The 22,041-nt window shown below is 43.9% G+C and overlaps 2 protein-coding genes across 3 annotated transcripts in view; both read left to right on the top strand.

Annotated features, from left to right (window-relative positions):
• The window catches only part of LOC109891791 (neuronal tyrosine-phosphorylated phosphoinositide-3-kinase adapter 1-like), a 30,449-nt gene extending 21,683 nt beyond the window's left edge, over nucleotides 1-8,766 (top strand). The window contains exons 3-7 of the mRNA XM_031826580.1: nucleotides 38-417; nucleotides 544-2,262; nucleotides 2,460-2,705; nucleotides 3,113-3,219; nucleotides 4,717-8,766. Of these exons, the coding sequence (XP_031682440.1) occupies nucleotides 38-417; nucleotides 544-2,262; nucleotides 2,460-2,705; nucleotides 3,113-3,219; nucleotides 4,717-5,142 (2,878 nt within the window). The 3' untranslated portion in view covers nucleotides 5,143-8,766. The remainder of the gene's footprint in view (nucleotides 1-37; nucleotides 418-543; nucleotides 2,263-2,459; nucleotides 2,706-3,112; nucleotides 3,220-4,716) is intronic.
• Nucleotides 8,767-10,239: 1,473 nt separating this feature from the next.
• atp1b2b (ATPase Na+/K+ transporting subunit beta 2b) lies at nucleotides 10,240-21,194 on the top strand. 2 transcript variants are annotated; one of them, XM_031826581.1, is made up of 8 exons: nucleotides 10,250-10,709; nucleotides 14,986-15,114; nucleotides 15,324-15,428; nucleotides 15,541-15,746; nucleotides 16,032-16,091; nucleotides 16,434-16,460; nucleotides 16,790-16,885; nucleotides 17,105-21,194. In XM_031826581.1, the coding sequence occupies exons 1-8, from the start codon at nucleotides 10,619-10,621 to the stop codon at nucleotides 17,270-17,272; spliced, it is 882 nt and encodes a 293-aa protein (XP_031682441.1). In that variant the 5' UTR covers nucleotides 10,250-10,618; the 3' UTR covers nucleotides 17,273-21,194. The 2 variants fall into 2 exon arrangements, with proteins under 2 accessions (XP_020340973.1, XP_031682441.1); XM_020485384.2 differs by lacking the exon at nucleotides 16,434-16,460 and having other exon boundaries at nucleotides 10,240-10,709.
• Nucleotides 21,195-22,041: the final 847 nt, after the last annotated feature.

A 22,041-nucleotide genomic window follows, 5' to 3' on the forward strand; every position in this document is an offset into this window, starting at 1 on the left:
ATAAATGGGGGAATGTTGTTCTTCCTGTGTTGTTCAGCTCCAGCCAGAAGGACCCCTCCTCAGCCACGGTGGGCAAGGTCCGTGACTTGGCATCCTTCCGGCGCCACTTCCGCATGGGCTTCATGACCATGCCTGCCTCCCAGGACCTGTCCCCTCACTCCTGTGCCTCTGCCATGGCTCCCCGCTCCCAGTCTTGCCACGCTGTGGGCGCTGGAGACACAGGTCTGGAGAATGGGGAAGATTACTCTGACACCCAGTCACAGCACGGCGGGCGCTGCCCCCCTGCTAAACCCAAACGCCATCCCAGCACCCGTCTCAGCTCCTCCTCGGATCCCAGAGCACCTCACGCCCCACCGGACGCCCCTCCGCCACCCCCGCCCACTCACCTGCAGGCCAAACACTCAGAGAAGAAGAACGGTAGGCTATGGAAACAGTAATGAGGGCAGTGAAGTGGGGAAGTGTGAAAATGTGTGTTAATATTATTTTCCCTGTTGTAATTATTGAATTATCTCTCATTCATTGCTCTCTCCCTTTCCCCTGCAGCCATGAAGAAGTCTGACTCAGGAGACATGTCCAAAAAGGTGCCGCCTTTGAAACCCAAACGAAGCCCCAGTACTCAGCTCTCGTTTGAGCCCCCAACTCCCTGTGTGCCCCCTCTTGCCACGCCCATCCAGGGGGGTGAGGGTCAGCCTCAGGGGGACGATGAGCCCGTCTACATAGAGATGGTGGGCCAAGTGTTCACCAGGGAGAGCCAGACTGCCACCCCTCACCCTGTCACGCCCGTAGCCACCACGCCTGATTCAGACTCAGACCAGAGTGAGGCCATCTATGAGGAGATGAAGTACCCACTGCCAGAGGACAGAGAGGGACACAAACGCCTCCCTCTCAAACACGAGAGACTCAAATCCTCCAAACACCACCACTCCTCCTCTGGCACGTCCGCCCATCTACCTCGCCCCTCCTCCTCCCCCTCCTGCTCCAAACCTAAAGCCACAGTGTCCATCTCCCACTCCTCACCCCTCCCCTCCTCCACCTCCTCCACCCCTGTCCCCCAGCCCCTCTCCTCCAGCCCACACCCCCCACGAGCCCCTACGCCCTACCTCCTCCAGGGAAACAAATCAGAGACAGAGTCCACCAGTAAGATCCCAGCCCCCTTCCCCAACCTGCTGCAGCACCGACCCCCGCTGCTCGCCTTCCCCCAGCCTGCTGCTGCCTCCAGTGGGGTCGGGGTCCAACACAAGGCTGCTTCTGCCAAACTGGGGACCATCAGCATTCAGAACTCCTCCAGTATGACAGCTCCGTCTAGCACCTCCTCCTCCTCCACCACCCCCTCCTCTAACCTCCCTGTGCCCCTGTCAGGCTCTAAGGAGTCTAAGGACAGAGACAGAGACAGCCAGCTCGGCCCTGCACCAGGGCTAAGGGCCAGGAGCCACTCCACACCCCTGCCCCCTTCCTCTAAGTCCACCTCCCCCTATTCCCACCACCACCACCACCATCCCCACCCTCACCACCGCCCCTCACACTACCACCACTACCGCAAGCCAGAAAGAGGAGACTCGCCCAACCCCAACACCAACAACAAGAATGGTTCGGAGACCTTCTCCAAGTCCATTGCCCAGACCCAGACCCAGGGCTCGGGCAAGGAGGGAAAGTCTGTGAGCTTCTGCTTGAAGTTAGACAAAGCAGAGAGGGACAGGGACAGAGAGAGGGATAAGGACAGAGAGAGGGACAGAGATGGTCACAGGGACAGTCACAGAGACAGAGACAGGGACAGTGACAGGGAGCGACACAGGGAGAGAGACAGAGAAGCAGGTTTCCACTTTACCTCCTCTCAGGCTGAGAACACCACAAACAACCTTTCATCCCAGACCAGTGCCAGTTCAGCCACAACCTCGTCCTCCTCCTCTTCCTCCCACTCTCGCCCTCACTCTCGCTCCCAACTCCACCGCTACCACACCCCCCACGGCCTACCCGCCTACAAGCCCCCCTCCTCAGACAGCCCCCTGCTCTGGACCTACCCCTCGGTGGGCTTCCGGAGACCCCCGGCGTACGACAGCCTGCGAGGAGGGTCTCATCTGCCCTCCTTGCACCACCAGGGTCACGGTGATGTGGCCTCTAAAAGTAGCACGGTGCCTGGGCCCGTCCAGGGGAAGGCTGGGTTCATGCCCTGGGACAACAGTGGCTTTGGAGACGACGGGTCTTACTTGCCCATGCAGAGGAAACTGTCCTTCAGCCAAGGCAGCAGAGAGACAGAGAGAGAGAGTAAGTTAACATGTGCTGGATGGCATCGTGGGTTTGAATTGAGTATTGAAATGTATCAGACGTTCCTCAGATCCCTGGGGAAGGGATAATCAGACTATTAGACTGTAGCTAAGTGACATCTGTCACTACACTATACTTTGTCAATAGACCATTATTCCATGTTTACTCAACAATTCCCTCTGACATTCCCCTCTCAGAGGATGAAGGGCGGGCGTGGAATGGCAGTGCCGATGCCCTCCTGAGGATAGACAAGGAGGACCTGGGCCCTGGACGTCGAGGAGGAGGAGGCCACTCTGGGATCCCAGTACGCTTCACTGGAGGGAGGGGGCTGGGCCACAGTGAGTCCCTGGCTGGGATGGAGGGGGGGTCCTTGGGGTTCCGAGCCCTGCCTAGAGGGGGTCTCCCCCTCCCGTGCCAAACCTTTCCAGCCTGCCGCAATGGAGGTAAGCACTAAGACACCCAGCACAGACTCCTTCACCCAGAATATTTTCAAGGAAAGGGGTATGTCTAGGATTTCACTAGCACATAAACATCGCTTTAGAAAAGAGACGACATCAGCAGATTTATCTGAAGATCCTATTACGTGCATTTCTTAAATCCACAGTCGCATCATCATGGTGTTATGGGTTAAGATCATCAGTGGCAGCATATGTAGTACCAGAGCTATATATACACACACACAGTCAGGCACATCATACCTCCCCCCACATGTAAGCATAGTTGCACATAGATACATGAAATAATGCAATCCATTTTATACGCACAGCCATTCTCCCTGATAACATGAACAGCACAGTTGATTTGTGGTCATAGACAGCTATATGAACAGTGCTTGTTTTTTCTGTTCCAGAACTGGGTCGATTGAGCCGCTCATCATCCACCTCTGGGGTGAGACAGGTGGGTGGAAACGACGTTCAGCGGCAGAGCAGCCTGCCCCATCGAGAGGTACTGAATCAGGTGAATAATACCTATTATTATAATGACGATGATTATTATAATGACGATGATCTTTGGTATTACTGTGATTACTGTCATCTGTACAAGTAGTAGTATTGGAATTATTCTGAAGAATATGGCCATTCTTATTATTCCCTGTGCTGATAGCAACAACACTCCTCCTGAGCTATTTATAGTGTGGAGATATGTTCAGTGAGCAGAATAAGGTTGCGCCTTAAAGAATAAGTCCAGGGGAGAGCGATGCTCTAATTGACGCATGCAGAGACGCGTGGATGTAAGAAGTATGCTTCTCTACAGTGTTTTGGGGCAGTGAGACACTGTCCAATAGCGTTGCATTTTGCCCAGTCACTTGGCTGCATCTCAAATGCTGACGCAGTTCGAGTGTGCTGTGCTGTGCTGCAGAGACTGTTGGCGTGTTGCTGCGTAACCCTCCCTTGCACGCCACGGGAGCTACAGGCTCTAATATGGTGTCACGTTGCCGCCTGGTGGCAGGCTTGGGTGCAACACGTTCTTATGGCTGTTGTGGTTGCTGGGCTTGGTCTTCAGTGCTACAACAGAGATTCAGTGTTTACAGCAGGGATGGGCAACTTTGATGGGGTTGGAGGCCACAAAAAAATCTGAACTCATCATGAGCCGCAGTGGCTCACGGGTCTACGTACCCACATCCATACCCACATATGCAGTCTACTGATTTGTGCAGTTAAACTACTTAACTCTCTTAACTAAATGCTTTATACCATTAGCCAAGGCCAGCCCTAGCGTTTTGGGGCCCCTAAAAGAGATTTGGTTGGGGGTCCCCTCCCCCTTGAGGGCAAAACATTTTACTGGCTCCATCGTGACGTCGGAGAGAGAACATTTGATTTGCAATTCTACACATTTTGACATAACTTATGCCATGTTATTATGATATCTGAGTGAGAGTGACTAACAAAATCAATGGGGCACATGCCCTGCATGCCAGATTGCTATTTGGCCATGATTACTACAAGTTTAGATAGCTGGCTAGACTTAACCTTTTACTGCAGTGTGCTTAATCAGGGTCACACAGAGTCTTTCTTGGCAGTCTTAAACAAATCTACTTTGAAACAAAAGTATACACCTCACACACATTGTTATAGGCTTAAACAAATACATGTCAGATATAGAGTTGAAAGTATAAAATGTTGAGTTTGCATCCCAATATTAGTCTTTATAGACATCACAGAAGACTGAAATATAACAAAACCGTTTGACATAGAAACACCAGATTTTCAGTGTTTTATTTGTTTTAATTAACATTCCACCCATGATGCCACTAGAGGGAGATTTGGTTAATTGACCTCACCAATCAAAAAATGGTTAGCTCACATGGCTAATTGAGTGACTGTCAGTGACTGACATAACATGTAACACACTGTGGCAAACTGTATTCATGCATACCCCACATTAGATTTGAGGTAAAAAAAATATTTATTTAAATCCTCTCCTTCCACCCTCCCTGCCCCTCTCTCTGTCCAGTTGCATGGGCTGTCCCAATCCTCCCAAACGCCCTGCAGTCCTATCCTGTCCAGACAGCAGCAGCAGCTCCAGCTCCATCAGCAGCAGCTGCAGTTACAGCAACAGCTCCAGCAGCTGCAGCAGCAGCACCACCTCCAGCTGCAGTTCCAACACCTGGCCCAGCTGGCCCAGGGACAGCCTCCCACCACCGGGGGCGCTGCCACGTCCGCAGCCCAAACCCAGAGGGATGGCAAGCTGCTGGAGGTCATTGAGAGGAAGCGCTGCCTATGCAAAGAGATCAAGGCCCACCGCCGCCCAGAAAAGAACTTGTGTAAGCAAGACAGCATGCCCATCCTGCCCAGCTGGAGACGGACCCCTGAGCCCCGGAAGACGGGCACGCCCCCCTGTCAGAGGCCCCAGGCCGTGGTGTGGGACACAGCCATCTGAGTGGAGGGTTGTTGGGGCAGCGGAGGTACAGTAGAAAAACAGGGGCAAGTAAATAAGTACTATTGGGTACGATTGTGGTGAGAATCAAGAAGTTTACACATGGAGAGAGATGGTCCCTCTCTACAAAGGGAAAGAGGATGGAGGACTATTTCCTCTCTTAGGAGTGACAGTGTGATTACCACCGACCTCCACAGAAGGGTGAAAATATACATGAGAGTAAGATGAGAGTTTTGTGCTCTCACATAGTAAAATAAACTTTATTTGGAGCTGATACAAGGTGTACCACGTTAATGAGATTTTTTGAGGTGTGTGGGCCAGAGAGATAATGAACTGAAACATAAATTGTTATTTTGCCAAGAGTGATCAACTCTACTTTGTAGAGATATACAAAGATTGGGAAGATTCAGTTGAGGGATATACCAATCCAATTTGAAACCAAGAAGAGATATATGTACAATCTTTCAGTACAGTGTGATTTCTTCCACTTTAGTTTTAGTATTGTACAAGCCCTTCCTTAACTCTTTATTAATTTCTTAAACGCCAGTCAACTCAGACTTTGTTGAATCAAAAAAAGGGGAGAATTTAACCTATAAGAGCAATGCTGGTTTAAATAATTAGGCCTCATTTCCCCTAACTTAACTGCAGTTTACATGAATTTTCTCTCCCTCCACTGTCACAAATGGCTGTTGGTAGGGAGAGTTTGAATGAGACTTCAGGTTGATCCTCAGCAAGACACATCTTATACAAACTTATGTTCAAGCACACGGACACAGACACTGTAAACACACACACACACACACAGTATTGTACAGCTAACCTTGTGGGGACACACAATTTAGTCACATTCAAAATCCTATTTTCCCTAACTCCTAACCCTAATCTTACCCTTACCCTAACTCTAACCCCAACCCTAACTCCTAACCAAAACCCTCAAATTAACCCAAGCTCCTAACCTTAACCCTTAACATAATTCTACCCTAACACTAATTCTAACCTTAACCCTAAACCCCCTAGAAATAGCATTTGACCTCATGGGGACTAACAAAATGTCCCCAGTTGGTCAAATGTCTGTTTTTCTACTATTCTTGTGGGGACTTCTGGTCCAATTTTATAGGCACACACACACACACACACACACACACACACACACACACACACACACACACACACACACACACACACACACACACACACACACACACACACACAGTTGAAGTTGGAAGTTTACATACACTTAGGTTGGAATCATTAAAACTTGTTTTTCAACCACTCTGAAACGTTTCACTCAAATTAAAAAATGTAAAGGCAAAACTACCAAATATGAATTGAGTGTATGTAAACTTCTGACCCACTGGGAATGTGATGAAAGAAATAAAAGCTGAAAGAAATAATTCTCTCTACTATTATTCTGACATTTCACATTCTTAAAATAAAGTGGTGATCCTAACTGACCTAAGACAGGGAATTTTTACTAGGATTACATGTCAGGAATTGTGAAAAACAGAGTTTAAATGTATTTGCTAAGGTGTATGTAAACTTCCGACTTCAACTGTATCCTCTCTAGCCTTTGATTAAAAAGGAGAAAGGATTCTTATTATTAAAGAAACATGTTGAATGCATATGAGATGGTTTGGTTTGCCTTGTGGTCTGGGTATCAGTAGATTGTTATTGTGGAGATGAAGTGGGGGAAAATACTACCTAACGGTTTGCATTTTTGTAATGTATATATACAGACTTTCTCAGCATTCCTGCAATTTTACAGCAATATGTTCCCAATGTGAGCGTAACATTAATATTAAAACATGTCAGCCGGCCAAAACATATCTCGGACATGAACTCTAAGTCATAGTTAACATGTCATATCATGCATGTCATTGAACAGACATAAAGTACTGTATAAAACCATATCAATGAATCGACTACAAGTTATCGTGTGGAGATGGTCATGTGAGATTGTCCGATTTTCACATAGATCTCGAAGATGCCATTCTATCACTACATACACCATGAAAAGTCCTGCTGAAATGTTATGTTGTGGTTGTGTAAAGAAGATGAATGTGTTGCCGGGGAAATCTTTTGAACAAGTTAATATAATGGCAGATGGCACTTACTGTACACTCAAACATAGTAGGCATGCTGAGGGTTTAATATTTTGTTATTAGTAACAAAAGTAGTGCACTGGGAATTTACTAGACTTGTATTAGTCGACTGATAAAGCCGTCTGTAGCGCGGGCTAAGGAATCTGCACTCAAATCATACTGTACACTCAAATCATACTGTACACTCAAATCATACTGTACACTCAAATGAAATACAAACGGAAAATTGTACAAAACAACATCGCCGGTCGAAAAAAACACCACCGGTCCTGCGGACTCACAGTAACTTATTGATGAGTGTCCCATCCCACAAAACAATAATATCAACACAGGTAGTAGGAGATGCTGCAGTTGATAAGGCAGTGCAACATCATCACACACACACACCTCAAACAGAATGCTGGAAGATCCTGCCCAAAAACACAGAATACCCCTATATAATATGTAAATAGATATGTACAGCTGTATTGAAAATGTAGCAATTATTTCCACTTTCATACTTGTAATCAATAAATATAATGTAGCATATAATGTATAAATGTATTTGTTCATATATTTTTTTTAAAACTTTTTTTTAATTGGGTACTTAATCTGTTGCAACTGGTCCACACAGACATTACTGTACGCTTTTACCAATACATGACAAGCCCTCAAGACAAAGGCAGTCTCACAATTGTTGTATCATATTTATGCAAGATTCCCTTTAAGCAGTACATACAGTTGTTGTATTTATGCCCTTTTCTACATACATTGAATTTATGTACAGGTTTGAACAACTCAGTTTGACCATTTGTTTGGACATTTTCTGAAATACTTTGCTGCTATCTCAAACTACTACTAGCTACTGTTGTTGTTTATTGAATTACAATGGCATTTGTGACCATATCTAACATTACTACTCTTGTGCTTATTGTGACATACTTTTAATTGATTTACTGAAAACCATGTGAGATGAAGTTTGTACTGTGAAGAGTCAATCTCTCTGTACTTGTATTCTGGCACTTGAATGTCTCCTGGTTGATGTTGTTGTTTTACTAGTTAGCACCAACCTGTACAGTTCCAGTGCCACCCTGTGAAAAAGTATCCAAAATGTTCAAGTGACATTGCACCAATGTTACCAAGATACTGCTTCACTTTTTGCTACTCAAGGTTATTATCACCCATTGGACTATAATTTCAACTAAACAAACAGAGATGAGGACCATGTTGAGGGGAAGTGCAATGTATTCCTTACATTGAAAACGTCAGAGTTTGGATTCTATCCCAAACCCATTGATAAGTGTGCCCAATTGTATTTCAGATATACCAAGTAGTCATCTTTTTAAACATTTATTACAACAATTGATAACTTAGGCATCATTTACAAACTAGTTTACAGAAGCTGTCAGCTTTGTGTGTCGCCTAAAACAGTGGCCATTATATGAGTGCCATACTATATTGATATGGTAAGATACGGTGTACCTTGGAAATCACTGTAGTGCTATATTCACATTGATATTGTCATTAAATCAGTTTTATATAATGAACAGGATTTTTTGCATGTCTTTATGTTTCATTTCATGACAAACAGAAGCATACAAATATGATCTATTTGCTTTATCTCTTCACATCTCTTATGTATCACGTTCAATAGCATTGGTACGATAAGTGGTGGTGAATGTAGAACATTGTCTCTGGTTAAAACATTGCAGACAGACAGAATGCACTCTAACAGGATTCTGCTGCAAGGCTTTGAACCCGGTGACACCGCCCAGACACAGACGTGTTGTAATGTCTTAGATCTCCAAGTGAGGGCACCATTCACATCCACTGTACCAGTTACTATTCTCTCTCTGAGATTCATGTACCTATCATTTCAGTATATTTACACACACGCACACAGACACACACACACACACACACACACTGAGATGCGAATGAATGCTGGTGGCATATCCTATGGCACACACGCACACAGACACACACACACACACACACACACACACACACACACACACACACACACACACTGAGATGCGAATGAATGCTGGTGGCATATCCTATGGCACACACACACACAGACACACACACACACACACACACACACACACACACTGAGATGCGAATGAATGCTGGTGGCATATCCTATGGCACACACACACACAGACACACACACACACACACACACACACACACACACACTGAGATGCGAATGAATGCTGGTGGCATATCCTATGGCACACACACACTGAGATGCGAATGAATGCTGGTGGCATATCCTATGGCACACACACACACACACACACTGAGATGTGAATGAATGCTGGTGGCATATCCTATGGCACCAGAAGTACAGCAGAGTAATCTAACAGCCTTTAGACTTGACCTCTGCACTGCTATGAGACTGACTGGCAGACCAGACGCCCCTGCCACACAATGCATCAATTTAGCTAAGGCAATGAGCTACATTCCCTATATTATAGACATCAGTTTCCAGTTGTGTGCAAATAAGCATCATATTGATATTGTGTGAGGCAGCACCATATGGTCCTCCCTCTTTCTCCTCCTTCCCTCATGACAGCCGGGTTTCGAGGACTGCATGGGAATTAACCGCAACATAATGAATAAATCCTCAGAGGAATCTGCATTTATTCAACAGTGTGGGTTTCAGGGAGGGGATGCTGATTGGTAGACATTTTGTTTAGATGGATGTTATTATATGAGCTATGTTCAAGAGCCTAATTTATGAGCAGCACCACTGTCTTCACACACATGTACGAGCTGCATGAGGAATCCCAAGAGCTTATATCATTTGCTGGAATGCTTTTCACTCAAATCCTTGCTCTGCCATTAAGCGAGCAACACAGGTTGTAGCGCGCATATGATTGGTTAGAGAGGCAAGCTGGTTGGCTGCTGGTGTTCTCTGGTGAGAGGGGAGGAGGATGATTGTAGCTTTCTCCTCCGAGGGGTTGGAAATGATGGGTAGGGGAGGGGGTGATGCTTGAGGGGTAAGTGAGGGTGAGCGAGACAGAGGCTGGTAGAGAGCGAGACAGAGAGAGAGAGAGAGAGAACGCTTTACCGCAGTATCACTACATTTCTGCATCACTCATCAAAACTCTGCGGCATGCTAACTAGATCTGGGGGAGGGCTGATACCGGGTTTGTGCTGAGTGTAGTTTCAACACCACCGTCGTTTAGTATAGATTGACTGTAATTAGATACAGTAGCACGGAGCCGCCGGATTGTTCATTCTCTTCTTTCAAGCAGCTCGTCATTTGTGCGCTCGCTAACGACTTTCTGCAGCCTATCTGAGTAAAATATTTCACATCTCACCAAAACGCCTATTACATTAGCTTATAACGCCCGGTAACAGTCCGTGGATTAAACAAATTTAGCAAAATGGCAAAGGATGCTGAGAAGAGCACTTGGAAGGACTTCATATGGAACTCCAGGACCCGAGAATTTTGTGGCAGGACAGGGAGCAGCTGGGGTGAGTCTTCTACTTAGTAATGGTCGCCTGCAGCAATGCAGTACAGATGGCCCCTCTACATCTAACACAGGGATGGGCAACTCCAGTCCTCAGGGACCGGAGTGGTGTCACACTTTTTCCCCATCCCTAGCAAACACAGCTGATGAAACTAATTGCATTCTAAACTGAATATGATTATTTTTTATTGGAGTCAGGTGTGTTAGCTGGGGCTGGGGCAAAAGTGTGACACCAATCAGGCCCTGGAGGAATGGAGTTGCCCATCCCTGCTCTAACATAATTGCAGGTCCGCAGCACCTTCTAGTTGGCTACAGGTTTCACAATGATGTCATGAGCACCCTTTATTTGTGCTGCTTGAATACTTATGAATGCGTAAAGAGTCAAATAATGTGACCCAGCAGAAATGTAAAATGTGTGCAGCATTCAATGCGCAATTTGAAACCGCTGCCTCACCCGAGCGATCGCTTAATGAGATTGGTCGCTTTCCAGTGCAAGGCGGTGCTGAAATTCAAATGCGGCATTATGTGTGGATTGCCCTTGTGGGAGCGGGCAAAATGTTCCCTGCATTATTCTTTTTCATTTATTAATTTATGCCACTGAGTTTTCCTGCGCAATGCGTCTTGACATAAGGGTGGAGGCAGTGCCAATATTTTTAATGAAATGAATATGCCAGTGCACAACATTTAAATACCATTCTCTGTTGTTGCCTACTTTTTAAAGGCTACAGTAGGCCTCTTTAGATTTAATGGTCTTTACTTAAGCTGTCTTCTGGCGCAGAGCACCCCTTCCTGAGATGTGAGGGCCAGTTGTTACTTCAAATAGCTTCAGAAGTTATTAGCCTGACCTGTTATTAAAGTTACTTCAATTGGCTTTACCAAACACAAATGTAGTGGGTTTGCGGTATTCACTTCAACTATAGGCTATTTGCAATCAGTTACAATGTACGTTTTGTTTCAATGAACAATCAAATGTATAAGATTAAAGTTGTATCGTCTGCTTAGTGTCAAGATCAGCACAATAATCTGCACTGACAAGATCTGAAATAAAATAGGTAATGTAGTCTAGCATCCGAGATTTTAAGCGATGACCACAACGTTATAACTTGTGCACTCTTTCAACGCCCTTAATAGCCTGCAACTATTTCAAATCGCTCTTTTCTAATGACATTGAGGCGTTTTAATCTGGGTAAAGCTGAGGGCCACATTCTATTTGTATCACCTCCAACCCCCCAGCCCTCTCCTCTCTTAGTGTGAGTAAATCTGTGCAGGATTTAATCCTAATCTAATGACTTCATTGGCTGGCTAGCGGAGTATCAATTGTAGTTGTCAAATCAAACTGTATCAATTTCAGAACATTCCCTTTAATTGATTGTACAGCTAATCAGAATGGTTTCGGATGTAATCTGTCTTTAATGTAAATGCAATGATTTGAGATGTCAACCACACACACACATACTCACACACATTGCATTTCGCATTTCCACAAGAAACCGTGCCCTTGCTACGATATTGATGAATGGAGAGAAATGTAAGTCATAGGTCTACTGAGTGGTGTATTCACTGACTGTAGTTTCCTTTGCAGTAATTCTCCCAGAATGCACTCCTTCATCCAGCTCAGTGTGTCCCATATGCTTTGAGGACTGGTGGCCTGGTTAAGCTGCACCTCTCTAAGGCTTGTTAATTAGGCTATTTCTGTAGTGAGCCAAAACGTTTATAGCCTATACATGGTCCCTGAACTTAGTACATCCTTATTACCTGTCTGCGCCTAAGTGACCCATGTATCCAGGTGCTAGTCTGCATGTATCTGTCTTTTAATCAGCTCTGACCTCCCCCACAGCCCACAGAACAAAGATGGAGACGTATAGACGAACCACACCAATCTTATGCACACATGTGGACACACATGTGGACATGTGTGTGTGTGTGTGTGTGTGTGTGTGTGTGTGTGTGTGTGTGTGTGTGTGTGTGTGTGTGTGTGTGTGTATGTATGTTTCACAATTATAGAAATAGTTCTTAGATCCATCGGCAATTTCAAAAGTACATGAATATTAAAACAACCATATCACATGCATATTCTTTTATCCTTACCACATTTTCCATTCAAAGCCTCTTGTTTCATAACACAGCTTCAAAACAGTGTCCACCGCGTTTGAACACTAATCAAACAAACAAAAAGAAGAGAGACACCTTTTAAAAGGCATCCATGTTGCCATTGTAGGAGGGAAAGCACAGGATGCTACCGGCCTATTCAGCCCCGCCATTTTGTTCTTTGCTTTCAACTCTCCCGGTGATGGGGGGGATGAAAAGAGAGGCGGAGGAAGAGTGAAAGAGAGAGGGCACGGTGTCCATCATCGGCCGGGGCATGGTGATGAGAGGTCAAGCAGGACAGCCAGTGAACTGGACACCCTCCTGGTGTGGTCAGAGGGAAGCTGACCCTCTCTACACTCCTCTTGACCCTCTCTCTGGGTTTGCACACAACACCCAGTCTGTCTCCCCACAGGGATGGGTGGTATCTGTGGTTACCATGACGCCCCATAATGTTAGATCAGATAAATAATGTCAGGTTCCCCTCCCTGATGGTAGTCCCTCTCGGCATTGGTTGTACCAGAGCCAGGGCTAGACCCAGGGCCTGTACAGCAGGGTTTGTCCTTCCAACACACTATGTAACACAGCTCCCGCTCCATCCCTATCTCTCTTCACCACATCTCACCCCACCCCACAGGATGCCACTCTGCTCTCCTCTCTGCTTACGATCCTCTCTATAAGGTTACATATCTATGTAGATCCCCTCACCCTGGGGACTGGCAGACAGACACACTTACACATTCACTCTCACTCACCAAGAAGCTCCAGTGTTCGTAACTTTATCCCATGGAGGAGCTTCCCCTTGCTATTTTGTTATGGATCCCTGTAAGCCTGGCTGTGCTGTGAGGCCCACGGCTCCACACAGCTCTAGGCCTGCTGACAGAGGAAACCCTCATGCTGTTCTTTGACAGGGCCCAGGTGTGGAGCTCCACATTGGGGGCCATCTAGCAGAGACACAGCAGGCCTACACCCCAGGACTGGTCTCAGGTGACAATGCTGAGATGGCAGATGGAAGGGAAGGAGGGCTACTGATAGGCTCAGTCAACTCACCTGTTTTATTCATTATAATTTACACTAATTGTATATCTCACATCCTGTATGACCATATAATATTTAGCAGCTGTGGTGATTTTATCTTATCAACCCAACAGAATGGTTCAATAGCCACCCGTTCCCTTTGGGCCCAATGCTGATATGTTACCGTGTTGGTTTGGTCTCCATACGGATTGTGTTAGTGGAATACTGTGCATGGCAGCTAATCCCCTGACCCTCTGCCCTAATCTCCAGGGGTCTTCTCTCCTCCTCCCCTTTCTACTTCTGTCACCACTCCTCCCTCTCTTTTACCCTCCCCCTCATCGCGGCTCACTCCCCCATTGTTAGTGTTACTTAATAATTCATTAGGACAAAGACCAGACATTCATCCTGGATGAATCAGCCTGGTTTAAGGCTGGGGGAAGGGCGTGTGTCTTTATGTGCAGGTTGTGTGTTGTCGGCAGTGTGAGTTCAGACATGTATGGAGAAGTGTGCATGTCTAATTACTGTTTCCATAAATAGATAGATATTCAATATCCATTCATTGAAACATTTGTTTGTAGTGTATGTTTGAGATATATATATATATATATATATATATATATATATATATATATATATATTTATATATATATATATATACACTATAGAAGGAAGTAAAGGCTTCTGGTTTGAAGTAAAGAGGATTAATCCTTACCTCCTGTGTCTTTTCATCTATTTGAACGTCAGCACGGTATAATGTGATAAATATAGAGAGAGTGGTATAGTGTGATAAATATAGAGAGAGTGGTATAGTGTGATAAATATAGAGAGAGTGGTATAGTGTGATAAATATAGAGAGAGTGGTATAGTGTGATAAATATAGAGAGAGTGGTATAGTTTGATAAATGACAATGACTTGGATCATAGACAACATAACACCTACTCTACATGACATTTTCACTTGTCAGCATTTCAGGCCTTGTTATAACACAGGGCAAATAATAAATGGCACCCTATTCCGTATAAGTGCGGAATATGGAACGGCCATCAACTGAAATTGCCCCACTGTATAGGTAGTAGAGTGCCATTTTGGGAATAGCCATATTTTGTTGAATGTTCCCTTTCCTTTGATCTTGTGTGATGTTAATGCTGTATCTGTTTGCTGGTTGTCTCCCTCCCAGGCCTCATCCTGCTCTTCTACCTAGTGTTCTACATCTTCCTAGCAGGCATGTTCTGCCTCACCATGTATGTCATGCTGCAGACCTTGGATGACTACAAACCCACCTGGCAGGACAGGCTTGGCACACCAGGTAGGATGAACTAATACACCAACACACCAATGCCACATTCTAAGAGGTTTTGATACACTAAAATCTCAGAAATCAAGCTAACATTTTGACAAGTCTCTTTACAACTGCTACTGTATAGTCAGTAACAGCCCGGACAATCACAAATAGTGTAGTATACATGTGATGTTGGCTAAAAGCCCTCCCCATCTTCTCTCTTCTCTGTTCTGCAGGCATGATGATCAGACCCAGGGGAAAGGCAATGGAGATCTCCTACAACACCACCAACACTGAGACCTGGGACATGTACATCAAGACACTGGACAACTTCCTCTCCCGTGAGTCTGTCTGTCTGTCTGCTTGTCTCTGCCTCTCTGTGTGTCTGTCCCACGAAATCACATTTCTATTGTGGAAAACAACAGGGTGAAACTGTATTTCTCTCCCATCCAGCCTACAACAACTCTCTGCAGGCTGAGAAGAATGAAGAGTGCACACCGGACCAGTACTTTGTTCAGGCAGACAGTGGTGATGTGAAGAACAACCCCAAGCGCTCCTGCCAGTTCAACCGCACCTTTCTAGAAAAATGCTCGGGCCTTGATGACCATACCTATGGATACCAGGCTGGCAAACCATGCATCATCATCAAACTGAACCGGGTATGGGAGAAGCAGAGATCAGAGAACGGCTGGGGAGGGAAGAACTTGGCATGTTGCTAGGAGACGTAAGGGAGATGGGGATGGAGCAGTCATGTGAATGGTTGGGAGCCTGGAAGAGATCATACTAATTAAATACAAACAATGTTGGCCATTTTTTAAATTGTTATATTGACAATCACAACCATTATCAGTTGACTATATCCGCTTTAAGGAGGGATGATGTGGGGATGGTGGTGGAACTCTCAGGTTAACGCATGTCTGTCTGTTGGTCTGTCTGTATTCTAGGTCATTGGGATGTTGCCAGGAAAGGATGGCCAGGCTCCATTTGTCACCTGTGGAGCGAAGGTGAGCCTCTCTCTCTTTCAGTTCTCTCTCTCTCCCTCTCTCTCTCTTTCAGTTCTCTCTCTCTCTCTCTCTCTCTCTCTCTCTCTATCTCTTTCTCTCTCTCTCTCTCTCTCTCTCTCTCTCTCTCTCTCTCTCTCTCTCTCTCGCTCTCTCAGAATGAACCCCTCATGTCTCTTGTTCTCATCTATGTCCCCCATTACCATCCTTCATGTCTGTGTCTTTCTTTGCTCGTCTGTGTTGCATGACACAATGTCATTTCCTCATTTCAAACCCTATGTGTATGTTGTTGTTGTTGTTCTCTTCTTTTATGTTATACCGTCCATTTTGTCCTTGCACTCTCAGAGGTACAAGGTTGGCAAAGATGAATGGGTAAGGGTGCCACTGTAGTGATCTTAGTGACAGATAGAGAAGTAGATATGTGGTGTATAGTTGCTAGCGCTACGCTAGCACCCTCGTCATTTTATATTCCAAGATATAGAGGTTCAACAGCTTTATTGCATAGCATATACAGGTAGACACAATGGCTAAAGTAAATGTAAATAAATAGTATAGTCTAATTGTCATGGTGTCCTTTCAAAGCTCATCCAGTCCTTCAGATTGGGCAGTCTTTCCCTGCTTGACCACACACTTCCGACAGATCATGCTCTAACATGCTCTAACATGCTCTAACTAATGGCCTTGATCCTCTGCCCCTGTAGAAAGAAGACTCTGATAAGATTGGAGAGGTGGAGTACTACCCTGAAAATGGCACCTTCAACCTCATGTACTACCCTTACTATGGCAAGAAAGCTCAGGTGAGAACCCCCCAATACCAACCTGGCAACACTCAGAAATCATCACTTATAAACCTTTGTTTTATGGTGGGATTAACTAATCTTTTGTTCCAATGTCATTTCTAATGTTATTACACATTATTTTGCCTGTGCTTTCAACATGTTATAGATCAAATGTTGCTGAAAAAGAATGCTTAAAGCCTATGTAACAATATCTTGAAAATGGTTAACTACTCCCAGGTGAACTACTCCCAGCCGCTGGTTGCCATCAAGTTCCTCAACATAACCCTCAATGAAGACATCAACATCGAGTGCAGGATCATCTCCAACAACATTCCTCCTGGGAGTGTAAGAGACAAGTTTGCGGGGAAAGTGTCTTTCAAACTGAGGATCAACACTAAAGGCTAGATGTACATTCTCTCTCACTAACATGTCCACCCACCTCTACATTCTGTACACAGGTACACACAGACACACACACACACACACACACACACACACACATACAGAGACAGATAACAGAATTAACACCCTCCGTTTGTCGAATAGAATATGTTTACAACTTCAATTTACCCTCGATGTCGGGCATTGTATGTCCAGTGGAGTGATGATGTCAGAATGGTGGAGTTAAACGGGTGGTAATTCTGCCTCTGTTTCTGTGTGTGAGCTTCGATTCTTTTCTGTAAATTAGTTTGAGGTGAAGTCTATTTATACTGCATGACTAACTAGGGGATATAGTGGACATAAACATGAATGATTTCAAAGTTTGCAAGGAGAAGCAACGCCTCTTACCAGTTTACTGTTGCTCCTTCATCTCTGCCTCCCTATAGAGTGCCCCTCTATATACAAATATACACAAAATACAATACAACCGTGTATATCTATTTATATATCATAACCTTATATCAGTATGTCTATTTTGTTGCGCTTGAAAATAATCCAACAGCTAAAACATATGATGAAAAAACATATTTTTGTGGATGAAGGGAGAGATTGGAGACATTTTGCATGTGTGTACTGTCTTTAGTGCCCTAAGAAGGCGGGAAGCCCCATGTCTCAGCTCTCTGCTCTGCTATGTGGGATTTATAAACGAGGCTATGTTAAACTGCTGGCCACCAGGAGGGACCACACTGCACTCTGCAGTGATCATCCAATTTAACCCATAAGAAGATAGCATCTCCAACATGGGGAGCTACAGAGGTCAAGACCTTTGAGTCTGTGTGTACGTGTGTATGTTTGTATGTGTGTGAGTATGCACTGTACATTTAATTTGTATGACCAAATTCCATTTGCAAGACAGAATGCATACTGTAGGTCGGGAAGATGCATATGCAATGTGCAATATTAATTAAGAATGACACATCATGCACATTGTACACATTAAACAGGACTCTTTTGTCATTAACACTTGAATTGCACATGGTCATAAATCGGATTAGGCTTCCATAACATGAATATACACTTCATTGTCCTTCCATGGTTTATGTTCACATCGGTGTTCCTACAGCTCAAGGCTTAGGGCTAGTTTGTTTGTTCATAGTTGTTTGCATGTGCATCGCATCTATTGACATGCCTCCTATACATATAAGAAAGAGATGCTGTTCTTCTATTTTGTATTGATTTGCACTGGTTTGTGTTTTTCTTGTGAAGACGAGATGCTTGTGGTTCTGTGGAGAAGGAAAAATAGAGAGTTTGTTTTGTTTCTACGTTTGTTGAAATTTATATTCAAACATGTGGTACCATTTGAATCAGTTGTACATGACTTGTTACTGCTGTAATAGTGCATCTCAGTTTGAAGGCTGTCTCCAACATCTGATTACATCGGCCAGAATGTCTGTAAGGCTGGTTTGGTGATAACGGTAATCTGTTTGATTTATTTTTATTTTGGTAGGAATCTCTACCATTACATTGCTTTAAAAAGGGTGCAACAGACCAAGCAACCTTGTAGTTGGAGGGTGTACTATAACTGAAAGCACCTACAGTTGAGCATGTGCAAGAGCGTTTATGAACTTGCTCTAGAATGATGGTCAATGTGCTGGCGCACAGATGCCCTGGATGTGCTGCTGCACTTGGGGCTGGATTCAATCCGTAACGCTAAACTTCGGCATACAGATTGAATCCAGCCCTTGATTCTGTACACATAATGAGAAAAACCAGTTGAGGAATCTATGGATCTGAGCGAGTGCTGCTGAACACTGGCTGTGACATTGTGGCAATGTGACTCTGATCCTTCTTCAACGTCATAGCGACACTTTTAGAACCTTAGCATCTGTTCACTCAGCTTAAGGGTTGGGTTGACTTTTAGGACCTTTCTTCGCTCAGTCAGTATAAGGTGTATATCAATCAATTTTCCTTCATTTTGGTTGAAGTTGCACCTCAGTAATATCATCATCATGAAGACTTGACAGTATAACAATAATCAGTATATAAATTATCTGTTTAGTTTGATAGCTGTATAATACACGTTGAGGATTGACTGAACAAAGTCAATTGACTCCATGCTATACATCCATGTTGCGTTTGGCCTACCAGTAGTCCTTGTTTTTGACATTGTGAGACAATGGAGTGAACAGTGCTACTTCCTCGTTAGCATTCCTGCTCCACTCAGTCTGTTTCGCATGCTGAGATTTCACTGTAATCTCTTAATCTGGTCAGATAATCTAGAGCAGGTACTTTATCCTCTCTTTGTAGTTCCTCCTTCCTATGTCAACCCCTCTCCTTCTCTCTTTTGTCCACACACACACACACACACACACACACAGAGAGAATCATCCACCCTTTCTGTTAAAAGATGTCAGGTGAGGAATGACTGCGGTATATGCTTGGTTCCACAGTTCCTTTAAGGTCTATATTATTATTATCATGGTTTTATCCATGTGACCCATGTATTGCCATGTTGTATCACAAGATGTTTTGTCCCATGAGCCCATTCCATTCACAATTCAATCTACAAGTACATGTGTATACATGGTGTGTATCCATGGTGTGTGTAGCCACACAAATACATATATGTGGATATATTCCAATTGTAAAATGAATGCTTTCCTTTTCTGCCTACAAAAAAGTAGTCCTGCCACATTCCCTCCAACCAAAGATATTCATGATCATTTTAACAGTATGAAATAATCGTGCTGCAACTACAGACCACAGATCTCTAAGAGAAAGGGTTTAATTTATGAAGGATGAAGGAAGTCCTATTCTTATATAATGCTACGCACAGAAGGAGCAGGTGTCACTAAATAACAACAGTGCCTCCTGGTGGGTGGACAGATGTGTTGTTCCCCAATATCGCCGAATGTTATTTAATGTTATCTCCATATATCTGTTTTTCTATGATAATTTGGAGATGTCTTCAAAAAGCAATATATTCATTTCCTGTGTTGCTGATGATGGTTTCTTTCTTGGAATGGCTGTAACAAGTTTATAGTAGCATTAATCATCATGAGAGTGAGGAAGAAGACAGAAAGAACATGTAAATATTATGTTCACAAATGGATATACAGTTATATGTCTGCCAATGCACATCTTCAAGATTGAACAATAGAAACACTTAACAGTTTTGTTTTCAAAAGAGATACAGTATTTTTATTGTTATTTTGTTGTAAAGAGGAGATTATGTATTAGCTTTGGATTGTAAGAAGACAGGGGTGCTACCTGGTAGGTGTTTGACCTGTAACCTCTTGACTCTGGTTGAACACATACCAAGTATGGTTGAATGTAGAACACGTTTCTTCTTTGGTTACCATCTTTCTCTATTTTGTTTTCAACCTTGCAGTATTGAATGTTTGCAATGATGAGCGCTCCACTCTTTCTCAGTCATTGTCTACTGGATACTCTTTCAGATGAACAGTGCATGTCTTTATATGGGCCACAGTATGATGAGATGAAGGAGGGTGTCATCTTGGTTTGATCAGTTACACTGATTCAACAGAAAGCTGCATATTTACAGTAACTGCAATGGATTTATCCTCAAACAGCACAATACTCGCCTGTGACCACTGCATGTGGCAAACTATTGTGAACTACCTATTTGTTTCAAACTCACTTCTGAAGCAGCAAGACACAGCTTTTCACAAACGTCCACCCTGAAAAGAATAGCAAACGTATCCCTGATTTAAGACTATCTTGAATCAGACAGATAATTCAAAATGATCTAAGGCAGAAATCCTTTGAAACACATTTGGATAGTCTCACCAAAAAATGAAAATGGCTGAAAATTCTATTTTCTTTGGATCTTTTTTTGCTGTTATTGTATTTATATATATTTTTTGCTCATGTTCGTTGTAAAAAATGATAGAGAAATCAATAAACGTGATTGAAAGAAACACAACCGGACTGTCTGTTTTGTTACCTTTCTCCATTTTATATACGTTTATTATCTCAGTTCAGTGTGTCTGTCTAACCTCATCCCTCCTTCAGTCACAGTCAGTCAGACATAGAATACCCAGGATAATATAACACTGACATAAAAAATAAACTCTATTCTAAGACTTGACAGAGTAAAAGCAGACATCTCCCACATTACATATTTTTTTTTTTACAGTTTACTATAAAATACTACAGTACTTACTATAGAATTCTGTAGTAAAGTGTTAATGTGTAGTACTCACTATAGAATGGTGGAGAATACTGTAGAATACTACAGTAAATACTACAGTAAAGTCTGTAAAACCCTACAGTCCGCAAAAACACAACACTTTTTTAACTATAGTAAATACTACAGTATTTAATTAGCATACAGTGGCTTGCGAAAGTATTCACCCCCTTGGCATTTTTACTATTTTGTTGCCTTACAACCTGGAATTGAAATATTTTTTGGGGGGGGTTTGTATCATTTGATTTACACAACAGGCCTACCATTTTGAAGATGCAAAATATTTTTTCTTGAGAAGACAAAAAAACGGAAAACTCGTGCATAACTATTCACCCCCCCCCCCCCCCCCCCCCCAGCAATTACAGCTGCAAGTCTCTTGGGGTATGTCTCTATATGCTTGGCACATCTAGCCACTGGGATTTTTAAAAATTCTTCAAGGCAAAACTGCTCCAGCTCCTTCAAGTTGGATGGGTTCCGCTGGTGTACAGCAATCTTTAAGTCATACCACAGATTCTCAATTGGATTGAGGTCTGGGCTTTGACTTGGCCATTCCAAGACATGTAAATGTTTCCCATTAAACCAC

This window comes from Oncorhynchus kisutch, linkage group LG6, assembly GCF_002021735.2.
Source record: "Oncorhynchus kisutch isolate 150728-3 linkage group LG6, Okis_V2, whole genome shotgun sequence".
NCBI classification, from domain to species: domain Eukaryota; kingdom Metazoa; phylum Chordata; class Actinopteri; order Salmoniformes; family Salmonidae; genus Oncorhynchus; species Oncorhynchus kisutch.

Bases quoted from the DNA above. Each gene is read 5' to 3' on its own strand.
- atp1b2b (XM_031826581.1), top strand. From the start codon at position 10,619: ATGGCAAAGGATGCTGAGAAGAGCACTTGGAAGGACTTCATATGGAAC. The intron at 15,115-15,323 runs GTAGGATGAACT...TCTGTTCTGCAG, and splicing joins GGACAGGCTTGGCACACCAG to GCATGATGATCAGACCCAGG. The intron at 16,092-16,433 runs GTGAGCCTCTCT...TTGCACTCTCAG, and splicing joins TTGTCACCTGTGGAGCGAAG to AGGTACAAGGTTGGCAAAGA.